Source organism: Convolutriloba macropyga, chromosome 2, assembly GCF_964194025.1.
Source record: "Convolutriloba macropyga chromosome 2, txConMacr16.3, whole genome shotgun sequence".
NCBI classification, from domain to species: domain Eukaryota; kingdom Metazoa; phylum Xenacoelomorpha; order Acoela; family Convolutidae; genus Convolutriloba; species Convolutriloba macropyga.
Window position 1 is genome coordinate 55033870 of NC_134469.1, and position 13125 is coordinate 55046994.

The 13125-nt window shown below is 35.4% G+C and overlaps 1 protein-coding gene across 2 annotated transcripts in view; it reads left to right on the plus strand.

The window, feature by feature from the left end:
* Positions 1–13125, plus strand: part of LOC142334508 (bridge-like lipid transfer protein family member 1) — a 274847-nt gene that overhangs the window by 124059 nt on the left and 137663 nt on the right. For both annotated transcript variants that reach the window (XM_075382600.1, XM_075382601.1), the window contains exons 14-15: positions 7032–7262; positions 8681–8853. In XM_075382600.1, the coding sequence (XP_075238715.1) occupies positions 7032–7262; positions 8681–8853 (404 nt within the window). The remainder of the gene's footprint in view (positions 1–7031; positions 7263–8680; positions 8854–13125) is intronic.

Sequence of the window (13125 nt, forward strand, 5' to 3'; positions counted from 1 at the left end):
CTGTCATTGTATCTTGAATTTGATCTGTTATTATTATTATTATTATTGTATTTATTATAGCTGTTGCTTCTATGATAACTGTTGCTTCTGTTTCTATTGTAGTTATTCCTGTTATAACTAGTACTTCTGTTATTATAATTATTTGATCTTTGATATCCTTGATTGTTTCTACTATCTCTGGAATTTCTATTATGGTAGTTATTTCTTGAATGTGATCTGTATGGTGTCCGACTTCTGGAGTTGTTATATATTGGTGATGTCGGTGGTAGTTGTCTGCCATTGACATTATTTGAGTCAATCCTTCTATTTGGTAAGTTTTGATTGTTTCTCATGTGACTGTAAAATGATCTTTCTTTCGGTCTTGTAACACTATCTCGACGTGGTCTCTTGAAACATCTTCCCTTTGTGTGTCCATGTGAGCTACAATAACTACAAAACAGTGCAAACTTTGGTCTTCCTTTAAAATTCTTTTTGTCATATGTATTGTTAATTCCGTTTAGAACATTGCATATTGTTCCTTCGAATTGTTCTAAGTCGTTTTGATTAAGTTCATTTATATTATTACAGGCTATATTCATTTGTTTTAGATCTTCATTAATATTTGTTGTACTCTGGTTTACTTCATATAATCTTTTGTGATTATTAGTTATTGTTCTTGTTAGGTCCATTTGGTCTATTTTCTCTACTAATGTTTTGAATGGCATTTCTGGTTCTCGTGGAGTTTGTTTGTGGTTTGCATGTTTCTTTAATGCTGCGTTTTTTAATTCGTTGTCTAAACATCTTATGAACGTTTGGTTCATAACACTATTTCTGTAGTCCTCTGTGTATAGAGAATAAGCAGTTTTGACAAGAGTTTCTATTCTTAATGCTAATGATCTTAGTGATTCGTTTGTATGTTTTTGTAATTGTTGTAATATGATTTTTGCTTGTTGTTTTGATTTTTCCGAATCAAACATATCTGAAAATTCTTTGCAAAATGTTTCCCAATCTAATTTCGTTTCACTCGGAAGTGTCGAATACCATTTTTGTGCAGGTCCCTGTAAAGTATGTAGTATTAACGCTGCTCTTTTTACTTTCCATTGGTGATGTCCTGGTTTATTTACCGGTTCAATGCCACTGCTGAATATCATAGCAGCGACAATGCTATTTAAATATTCTTCAACAGTATATGCTAGGTCTGTTCCATCGAATGGTCTTATTGTTGTTGGTACTGAACCACTGCTAATGTTTTGTTCAATTTGAGGGTCTTCGTTTATGCTCATTGATGTTAATTGTTTATAAAATGGTAAAGGTGGTTCTACTACTGTTGTTTCCCTTTCTTCTGTTGTGATTGAATTTGTTCTTCTATTTTGATTTCCTTGTTGTTGATTACTATGTCTATCAGTATTTTGTATGTTTTCATTTGTTGTATGTTCATGGTTTCTGTTATGAAAAGGATTTTCTTGATTTCTGTTATGTAATGGATGTTCGTATTCCGTTCTATAGTTATTTGGTTCTTGTAGATTGTCAAGAGTTCTATCCAATTTATTGATTACCATTTCTAGTGCTTCTTCTTGTCTTTTTTCCATATTTCGGCTCATTCGTTGATATTTTTCTTCTAGGTTATTTATTAATTTATTAGTATGTTTTGTTACTGTTTGTGTAATTTCGTTTTTTAAGTCTTCATAATTATATTGTTGTTGTTCCCAATTTTGTTCTTGGTCACTATATTTGTTATCTACCGAGTTGATGTACATTCTGTTGCTATTAATTTCGTCCTTGTTTTGGTATTTTCGTCTGTTTTGGTTTACCGATGGTGGAAATTGATTATCAAATCTGATTTCTCTTTCATCTGATTCAGAATTTTCTACATCTTCTATTGTATTATTGTTGTTTCCGAATAAGTTTGATGTTAATAGTTTATCTGGTTTTATTGTTGATTTTTGTTTTACTTGTGAATTGTTGTTCAGTTGTGTATCTTTTGGTGTTGACGTTGATGTTGAACTTTTTGTTATGTTAAATGATGATGATCCTGATTGTCCTTGATCCAGTATTTTCACGTAATTTTCCAATCCTTCAATGAAATTAATACTGTCTGAACTTATCTGTAAAGTACTTTCAAAATATTCCGAACAATATTCTTTATCCCAAATATTTTTGAGTTCATCACAGAGATATCCTATTTCGTCAGGATATGTCTCTCCGAACTGTATTCGTTTTTCATTGATATGTTCAAAATTATCTAACCAAAAGAGGAAAGTAAATTCAGATACTATTTTTATGATGTCTATTGATGATGTTTTTATTTCCGGTTTTAGTTCTATTATTTTTGTCAGCCAGTTATTATAGTTTTTGATATCACATCTTAATCTGTCATTCACAGACTGTACCTGTTGACGACTTTCATTGAGGTATCCACTTGTGTTTCTTATTGTGTTGTATGTTGTCGATGTTATTGCTGTTTGTTTTGTTCTATCCTGTGATTCTTCATGTCTTTTTAAAAATATTTTTAGCATTTCCGATAATGTTGTTTCATTTTGGAAATTAAAATATGTTCTTCTGTTGTTATTTTCATTTGTTAATACAAATGTATAGTTTCTGTTGTATCTATCACTATTCAGTAGTATTACTGGTAGATAGTGTGTCAAATGGTTGCGGTTGATTTTTATTTGTTGTATATGATCTGTCTCTTTGAAGAGGTTTCTCTTCAAATTTAATATTATTCTGTAAATTAATTCTGTATTTTCTTGTGGACAATCATTTGCGATAACAAAAGGTGTTAATTCGTTATTATGGTTTGATTGTATATCAAATTTGGAAGCCATTTGTTATTCTTTGAATTTTAATCCGTTCTGTTTTTCTAACAATAGTTTTTGTTATATCCCTCAGAAATTATAATTGTTTACCCAATTTAGTTCAGCACTGGTCGCACCAGATAAGACGTGTTCTAGAGCTTACCTTTGTTAGGGTACTTCCTGAACTGTCTTATGGTTGTCTCAAGAATAATAGTTAATCTTAAGGCTTACCTGACTAACTAAAGTTCTATTCCTCTAGTCTGTTACTCTTCTATCTGAGCTTCAGTAGACGGTGCACGGGCCCCAATGCTACGGTCTAACGTTTATCTCAATACAAAACAAGAGCGGAGTAGAGAGAGAGAAATATACTCTATTATTATATCAGGATGGTAACTGGTACTGACTAAATTACTTTCTCTTCTGCTGAGAGAGGGTAGATGGGTAAACACATAAAGGGAAAGGAGGATAAAATAATATATCATTTTTATCCAATCAGGAAAGAGTATTTCAGTCTTTCTGAATAAAGTCTTTCAAATATTAAATATTCCTTTTTGGAAGTCATGTCTGACTCCAGAGTTAATGGATCTTTTCTACCCGTCGCAACGATGGCGTCCACTCGTAATTAAAATGCCTTTTTTTTAAGTGCGGGGTCAGTGACCATTAGCTTTGAAAATAACTCTTTGGAGATGGCTGCAGTATAGTGAAGAAACACGTTGGTGATTAAGTTTGCTTACCGTATAATCGGCCGACTTCTATCGGCCTATGAACTGTTAATGCTCAAACAATTTGACCCGCTTTTATTGAAAATTTAGAAATTGCAGACTGCAGCTACACACAACGCTATGACTGGCAAATTGTTATCATAAAAGGAAGTATAGAATTACCTCGACATCCGTCTTACCATGCTGATATTGCGGAGCATTAGGCACATCTGTCAGGTATTTTTCTGCCAATACTGCCTGACATTGAGGTTACCGCAATTCTGGGCCTAGACCCATACAATTTGATCCGTGATTGAGAGTGCAGACAAAGGTCTACCGCACAACAACCTTTCGCAAAGAGATGTTTGTTAGGTTGGACACTTACTGGAGTGCTCCCATCAAGCACCAACACCAATTTCGTTGTGTCACACTTTCTTCAGTTAGATACTAGAATCTGTGTTTTTTTACTGGAGTACAGAGCCTGGGAGTAAACTGTTTGATGTAAATTTTTTTTGTTTTAGACAAACTAAAAGCAAACCTTACTTCAACAGGTACACAGCACGTTGAAACAAGACAAACTGACCCCATTTTTGCAGAGTGTGTCATCTAACGAAATAGACAAAGACATGAACAGCCTTAGATACTCGGCAAGAAAAGGAATTAGAATTCTCCGTCCACTTGTCACAAAAACAGTGCAGGACGCTACAAAACTGGCCTTCCTTAGAAGGAAAGTGTGTCTTTGCCAAATAACCAGGTACTTGCTGAAAAACATCTAAATAAGTTATTCAAAGAGTATCCGCAAAATGCACGTTTCAAAGAAGTTTACACGAAGCGTGTTATGGACGATATTAAAAAAGGATACATGAAGCAAATGGAACAGGGCGATGAGAATGGCTACCCACTCTGGGCGAACCAGGAAAATTGAGAAGAATTTTAAACGCTGCTTCCAAATGTGGAGTAAGCTGGAACGATTTTTTATTGGCCGGACCCAATATGTTAGGTAGTTTGTTAGGAATTCTAATCAGATTTATAGAAAAGAAAATTGCCTTGAAAGCAGACACTGAGAGTATAGTTACGCAGGTCTCAGTTTTGCCGGAAGATAGAAAGTTCTTGAGATTCTTATGGAAGACTGACTTTGGTGAAAGTACCAAGATTTTGGAGGCCTGTGCAATAATGGCTCTCATGCAGACAGCAATAGACAATGCAGAACAATTTCCAGAACTGCTCAAAATTATATCTGAACATTTTTACTTGGATGATTTAGTGCACTTTCTAAAAAACGAAGAACTGGCGAAGCAAATTTGTGAAAGACTCAGAGATGCGCTTCACTTCAAGTTTAATCTGACAAAATTCTGCTCAAACTCAGCAGAAGTTTGTCGTACCATTCCAATGTCACACCTAGTTGCTCCAGTTGAACAAATTCAGCGAGATGGTTTCTCTGTCAAAACACTGGGAGTGCTGTGGGTTCCCTCAAGAGACGAAGTAGGTTTCAAGAAGCCAAAATTGGAACAAGTTAGTATTAAAAACATGACACAAAGACGTCTACTTAGTATTGCTTCTAAAACTCTATAGGTTTAACCGCACCGTTCATTATACGCGCAAAACTTGTGATACAAGACACATGAAGAAATGGTGAAAAATGGGATCAAGACTGCGCCTATGTAGTCCTTTGTTCGATTGGTTGAGGGGAATTTTAGAATTGCGAAAAAATAACAGTACGTAGAGGTTACTGCAATTGGCCGTATCATCGATTTGAGATGCATATTTTTTCAGATGCATCAATTGCTGCTACCGCTGTCGTCGCTTACGTACGATTTATTAGTTCAGAAGGAACGCACATATTTGTATCATTTGTAATGTGCCAGTTTCGAGTCAACTTTCTACGATCCCAACAATACCCATATTAGAATTGCAAGCTGCCGTTTACGGAACCAGGCTCAGGTCACTCATGAGAACGAACTTCAAATAAAACCGTTCAGAGTAATCCACTGGACAGACAGTACTGCTGTACTTTGTTGTGTTAACAATGGGGAGTTGAGGCACAAGATTTTTGTAGGCAATCTTTTGGCGGCAATTGACAGTTTAAAGAACAAAGAATGGTGGTAAGTACCGACATCAGAAAATCCTGCAGACGATGGAACACGATGGTTACCTATGCACTCCCCAATGACAAGCCGATGGCTCAGCGGACCGCAACATCAGAAAATCCTGCAGACGATGGAACACGATGGTTGCCTATGCACTCCCCAATGACAAGCCGATGGCTCAACGGACCGCAATTTCTCAACGGACCATATTTCTCCAAAATATTCCTGGTAGAAGTCGTATCACATCTTTCAATCCTGTATTGGACAAAGAAGGCACTCTAACACCAACACTTGACTGCAGAGAGCTCCAGTATCGGTATCTACCTAAAACTCTCTGATATTGGATGCGAAGAACAAGATCGTTCTCCTATATCTCCAATACGAGCTTTCTAGAAACCATCAAACCGGAGTGATGCATCTTAAAAGCATCTTTCAGCAAAACAAGTGGATTGTGACAATAGCAAGTGCTTTGAAAAGGATAAAAACTCTGTGCCGTGATTGCCAACAAGATCAATTAAACTGTCATCTTAAAATGGCGGACCTCCCTTGAGACCATTTTTCCGCAGTACCTGTGGCTTTTCAAACCGTTGACTTGGACTTTTTCGACACCTTCAGCCTTGAAATAATGAAGAAAGAACCACAGTATCTTTGTTTCCTATTTACTGTTTGGTAATTAGAGCAGTACATATTGAAGTTGGTTTCAAAAAATGTTTTTCTTTTTTGAGTTTTGCCCGTATTTGTTGTTCTTTTGATGTCTTATCACTTGGTTTTCTAATGAAGCATTGTTGATTTTTTAAAAGTTTATAAGTTTTTCATTGAAAGCTAATGCTTTTTGACTTGTGCACTCTGTTTCCTTATAAAATACTAGCGAGCTTTTGTTTTGCCCGTATTTTTTGTTCTTTTTGTTTTCTTATCACTTATTATACTTTTTCAAAAAGTGTTTCTGCTTTCTAATGAGAAATAAATCAAATTATTTCAGCGTTTAATTTCCGTAATTGATGTTTTTGTGGTTTTAACATTACTTATTTTCAAATAAACAATAGTGAATTTTTGATCTTTGCCCGTATTTGTTGTTCTTTTTTGTCTCGTCAGTTAATGAATGCGGTAAAAGGCAGGAATAATGGCAATTTCATGCGTCTGATTGAGGAATTTTTTGCATGATAAGTTTGAAGTCTGCAGATTGTGGCCAGTAGTTCTACGCTGTTAGAAAAACTCCAACTATTCTTCAGAATAATTTCAAATTTTCATAACTTTTCCTTCTTATGGTTCATCTTTCTCAGTTCGTTTTCGTTTTAAACGTAATAAATCTAACTTAGCCTTTTTCAGACCATCACTCGCTAATTTCCGGTTTGCAACTCTGTGTTCACCTTTTTCTGTAGGGTGCTTAACGGTTAATCAGAACGATCATCGAGAAATTTTGTCAATCCAATTCTCTCTCAAATTTAACTGTTGTATGTTTGTTGATTCAGAAGCAGATTAGCAGTGCGTTTCTCTTGCCGACATTCGAACCTGAAGTTGACCAGCCAGATGACGATCAGTCCTCGTTCACGGAGTCTTTCAAATCTGCTCTCAGCGTCATCACTAGCGAGGAGGGAAACCAATTGAATGCTAAATTGTTGAGTGGTAAAGTGACAACTGGTGCAAGAGCGTCTGATAGACGCGAATCTCTTCCTGGCGACCGTACCTCGCAGAATAATCAGGTTCGATTTTGAATGTTAACAATCTAATCTGCCAATATTTACTTTGTTGATCATACATCGTTTCAGTTTGATTCTCTGGTGCTTGTACTTAGCAACTTGCGATTAGTGAAAGTAATAATTGCGTCGTCTGACACTAAAAACAAATGGATTTTGCCCTGCACGTTAAAAAGTTTTTTGATTATGAAACAAAAAAATGATAATCAGTTGTGTTTAATCAATTTATGCTGTCATCATTTCTATCCAACACACTGTATTCTGAGATACCATATAGATTATCATATAGATTCTTATGACTATAAATAAATTGTTTTTTTTTCGAATTACAGTAATTAAAAGAGATTGCAGTCGACTAACTCAATCGTTATCAATTAGTCATACGGTCCCACATACAACTCGCTAACAGAATTTTTGAATGGATTGAATGCAAGATTCATTGAATAGTCATCTTTTGAAACTAAACGTGCGATATCTTGATGGGGGCACGTTCGGCAAATGTTCTAATCTCAGTCTTCTTGAAATCAAGATGTTTTGGTTCCAAAACTTGCCGAGGCATCATTCAAGAGGCGATGTGCTCCGAGTTTTGTTGATGAGGACAGCTGTTTAATTGCTCTTGAACGAAGTTCATAGCAATTATTGTAAACGTGTTGGTCTTTTTTTATAGCTGCGAAGCTGTAAGCTGAGCGTAGCTATATTGCGGTGCTCTTGGTTTTTTTTTGTTTCGTCGTCTGACGCTTCATTTTCGTTTTACATTTGTTCTAGAACATTCTGTCTCGTCACTGCTTAAATGACTTTTCGCGCTTGATTTCACGCTTTCTACGTGACCTAAATTGCTGTTCCTAAAACAAAGTTGATTGTAAGAAAACAGATTGTATGGTCCGACAGCCGAGTGGTTAAGGCGACTGGCTGTTAATCCGGAGATCGCCGGTTCGAGACGCGACTGGGAAACTTTTTTTGCACCCAAAAACAACCTCCTTTGAAATAAACTTGTAAGTTTTATAGGCGGCGGCGATAACTATTATCAACTCACTTCTGTATCTTTTTCCATCTGTATTTTACGGCACGCAAGTCTATTTCGCAGCTATTCCGGCAATCTGCCGGCTATGTTATGCAAGTTTTTCGCTTGACAATTTTGTGCTTTTCTTCCAGAACATTCTTTGACTTCTCAAGTGACTTTTTCACGTTTTCGTTCTTCATTTTTGAGCGATCTCTTGCTTTCACTCCGAAGTAAAGGGGAAACAAGGGTGCGATAGCCCAGTGGATAGTGCAAAATGGTGAAAACAAGGGTTTGATAGCCGAGTGAATAGTGCATGTGGTTAAGGATCGGGAGGGCAATGGTTCGAATCCTGGTGGGGTCAAAAATTTTTCTACCCGCCTCGTTCGAGAGCAATTCTTCCGACATTACTCGGTTTATGTTTTAGGCTGCCATTGTAAACGGAACAGGCACTGCCAACACATTGGTTGCTAATCTGGCCGCACCTCTGGAGGTGGGAGTGAGTGGTGTTGGGACTGGTTTGAGAGAAAACAACAGTTTCATTCACAGCTCGGCATCCGCCACTTCGGAGTCAACTGCAAACCCAAATAGCAATGCAAGGTCAGCGAGGGGTTGAGTCAAGTCCATTGTCAGGCTTAATCATAATCATACATTGGATTGGAAAATTTAAAGTGCTTAGTAAATTGAGTAAAAAATCGTAGATCGGTCGGGTTATAGAAGCTATGCATCGTACATTATGAATCTTGCAGTTTTGAGAAGTATTTTTATTCATTTAGTGCGCTAAAAAAATTTTCTCTAAAACTTTAGATGGGAGTTTTACTCCTTTTACTTGCAAGGATGCCCGCCTTCCATGTGCACCATTTTTCCACTCAGAACTTTTTTCGTGTTGATCTCAATGACAGGTTGTGAATACGTTTTAATTGTTCATTGGGAACTTCAAGGAGGAGGCAGCAAAATTTTTATTAATGACCTGTGATTATTTTGCTGAATTAGACTAGTAATTTACACTTAATTTACATGCGAAAACAAAATTTGAAAGAAAAGGTTCCCTAGAAAAATTATAGCTCACCTTAACTCTTACCTAAAATGAATTAAAACACTTCAATGTCAACCGTTTCTTCTAGTTGATTTCATAGTCTGCAAAATTAATGAATTAGTGATCTTTGTATTTAACATATATTGGGCTCCTCAATGACAATTGTGTATTTCGGAAGTTGAAAAAGAACGTCTAGTAACTCTTTGTTAACGTTTTGGTTAAATTTATTCTAAAACTTGGCTAATTTTGCGAATAAATTTATTTGATGCCTATTTGATTAGTTCTGGAAGCGTCTTGTTGTTTTTGAGGAGCACTTGGAAAAAATAGACGGTTGGTTGCAAAATTCGCAGCGAGCAATAAACCGATCGAAATCGTTGCATTGTTTTTGTCTCCGACATACTTGTCAACAATTTCGAAACATGAAGAAGCAATGCAATTATTCAAGAGGAAAGTTGAATCTCAGTATTTGCCGCCAATTATAATGGCCAACTTAAAACGAAACAAAAATTGCAGTACTGAATGCCGAAATCTATTTAAAAGTTATCTATTTCGGTGACAATGATGCCAAAAATTAAAATTACTTGACAATTTATTAATTATAGCTGCAAAGCTGTAAGCTGTGCGGAACTATATTGCGGTTTCCTCTGTTTTTTTAGAATCCAAGAATTAAATTGTAGCGTTGCTCTGTCCTTTTAATTTCTGAAGATGTTTTGACAACCTTTTCCATGACTGAGTTTTGAGCTTTGAAAGCGGGATAAAAATGTAAAGTTCAACGGGTATCAAGTTTCATGAGACGCCCAAGGCAGGCTGTAGTAGTCCTTCAAGTGCTTAGAGATGTGTGTCTGTTGTTTTTTGTTTGATCAGTCTTAAAATGACGTTTCTAAAAGTTGATAAACGTTTTTTGAAAGACGTAAATACTTTTTATAATCATTTTCTAAGCTATGTATTGTGGTACTGCAACCGTAAAGACGCAAAATGATACTAATTCTTGCATTTTTTTTTAAATTTGTCATTTTTCGATTTTATTGAGCCCCAGTGCCAAAAAAACGTCCTGTAGAGTTTGATATTAGATTAATGCATCTAATCGAGGCAATGGAGTGATTTTCAACAGTTTAATGTCACGAATGATTGCATTTTTATTAATAGCCGCACAGCGATAGCTGTGGCTATTATTGGCCTTCTCTTGGTTTTTTATTTCGTCGTCATGATTTTTGTTACAAACATATGACGTCACAGCCACTTTTTGTTCATTCGTTCACGCAATTTCAACTGAATTGCATGTGTGACGTCATTTTTCGCTCTTAGGTGAGCTATTTTTTTTTGTTCATGCGCGTGATTAAATTTTTGGTCACACTTGACTTACCTCACTCTCAAAAATGACTTCCTCACTTTGAAATTGACTTTTATTTACTTTAATTCAAAGAGATAAGGTCAAATGGGCGTGTGTCACTCTAAATGGAGGTTATTTCAGATGAGCTAATAGAGGCAGCAATAACTTATACAGATTTTTAATCAAAATATAACAGATCAGCCTTCAATGAGAAGACGAATTTGTTTGGTCAGTCTTTTTTACTGTTTTTAGACTGCCGATCTTCGAATCTGTTGCGGCTATTTTCTGACAATTGCCAGCTATGTTCTTTGCATTTTTCTTTTTTTAAATTAAGTTTTTGTCATTTTTTGAGTTTTTCAGACCTCCCGAGCAATGGAAACTCCTCTAGGGTTTGCTAATAGGTTTTAAGCAACTTTTTTAAAAATTGCCATTTTGTTGAGTTTCTTTTTGAGATGTATTACATATTTTGCGTGTTTCGAGCCCCTGGGGCCGAGTAACCTCCTCTAGGGTTTGATAATAGGCTACTGCATAGTTTCTAGAGGTAATGGAACTGTTTTCAACTTATTAATATCACGAGTTTCTGAAATTCTCGGAAAGTTATCATTTTCCGAGTTTATCAATCTCTATGGGTCAGTTAAACTTTTCTTAGGCTTAATATTTGATGCACAGTATTTGGAGAAATTGAAATGTTCTGATGACTTTAATATCACAATTTTTAGCGTTTTTCTTTCTTTAGTGGCCGATTAACTTGCTTCAAGTCTTTAATTTGGGTTAATGAGTCTCTCAAAGTGCATGAAATTTGACATTCAGGGTTAAAAGCAATGATTAAATATTTGTTTAATTTGTTTGATTGTTGTAGTTTCTCCAATTTTTAGCAATGATTATAGCAAGGGATATAGCAGTGATTATATTTTGTTTAGTTCGTTTGATTGTACTATTTTCTCCATTTTTGTGACTGTTTGCCTTTTTGGCTGCAATTGTTCAATTGATCTGCTGGTCAGATGCCATAGTTTTTCCTTTAATTCTTTGGATTGTATTTCAGGATTTGCTTTTTTTTGTTTCGTCGTCGGACGCTCTCTTCCGTTTAACTTTGATCACACAGCAAAGCTGAAAAATTCAAAATTTCTGAATGACTTCTTCCTCTCACTAACGGCACTTGCGCTCGTGGAGTGATTTTTCACTCTGTTTAGCCAACATTTCTAGCTAATTTGTGTAATAATTTTTTATCATACGTGACTTTCCTCACTCAATAAAATGACTTTTGCACTTTACAACTTAAATTAATTTGAAATAGTTTAATGTGAAAGAAACTCATATTTGTAATAAAGGTCCTTAATAAAAAGGCATTGCACTTGGAATGATAAAAAGCATTAATAATTTATCGGTGAATGGTTTTTATATAGCTTTTTTTTAACGGCCTCAATAACTTTTTCAGCATATATCTGTAACTGTTTCTATCTCTTTTATTCGACACGCAAGTCTATTCTTTCGCAGCTATTCCGGCAATCTGCCGGTATGTTTTCAAATGAAAACTTCGTGTTGCGGGTCCAATAATGACTAAGTGGATTTTAAGGTATCCATTTTGATGCTAACCCACAATACAAAATTTGTCAAGAAAATAAAAGTTGTTCAAGAAATAGTTCAATTTCGCTCAAAGATGGCGCAAAACAGCTGGAAACGTTCATATGCTATATACAATTGATCAAATGGATTCAATAATCTTAACTGTACGTGTGTTCTAACGGATAGTGGTAGTTTGAATTCGATTATGTGAAAATAGCCATTATTTGCAAAACTTTCTGTAAGAACAAGCTATAGTGTTTTTAAAATGGCGCCAGAATTTTGTAAAAGATATGAGCAAATACTGAACATCGATCGATTATTGCACAGTGAGACTACCAATTTACGTATTCTAAGGGCAAAAATTGAGTAGAAGGCATGAAATTATAATCTAAAGTAAATTATTATTCTTATTAAAGGAGAATAATTGTTTTTTTTTCGTTTCCATGTAATCGCCTCTGAATTTGAATGCAGATTTTTTTCGGATTAAGGACTAATGTTGGTTAAAATTGAGTCAATAAATGATATGAACCCAAAGCCATTATTGGAAAGGAAAATGTTTCCATTGAATTTTTTCAAGCTTTTTGAAGCTTTTTGAAGTTTGTAACACAATTCAAAGTCACCTGTTTCTCCTAATTGATCCCATAACGTCGAACACCGACGAGGAGTTCATTTGTCTGTCTACTAATTTCGTTTGTCTGTCTACTCTATTAATAGAATGAACTCAATTCCGATTGGACAAAAATGTGAATAAAAAGTATAAATGAGAAATGCATAGCACGAATTATTCATTCATTCTTCAATTGATTCTTGTGAAACTTAGTGCTATTGGTCATCCTCAGAACTTGTGAAATTTTCTCATCTTGGCAGAATGCCAGACCCTTGCGAACCTAAACACTTAAAAAATATTTGGGAAAAGAAACATAAAAACCGCACTTAAACCCTA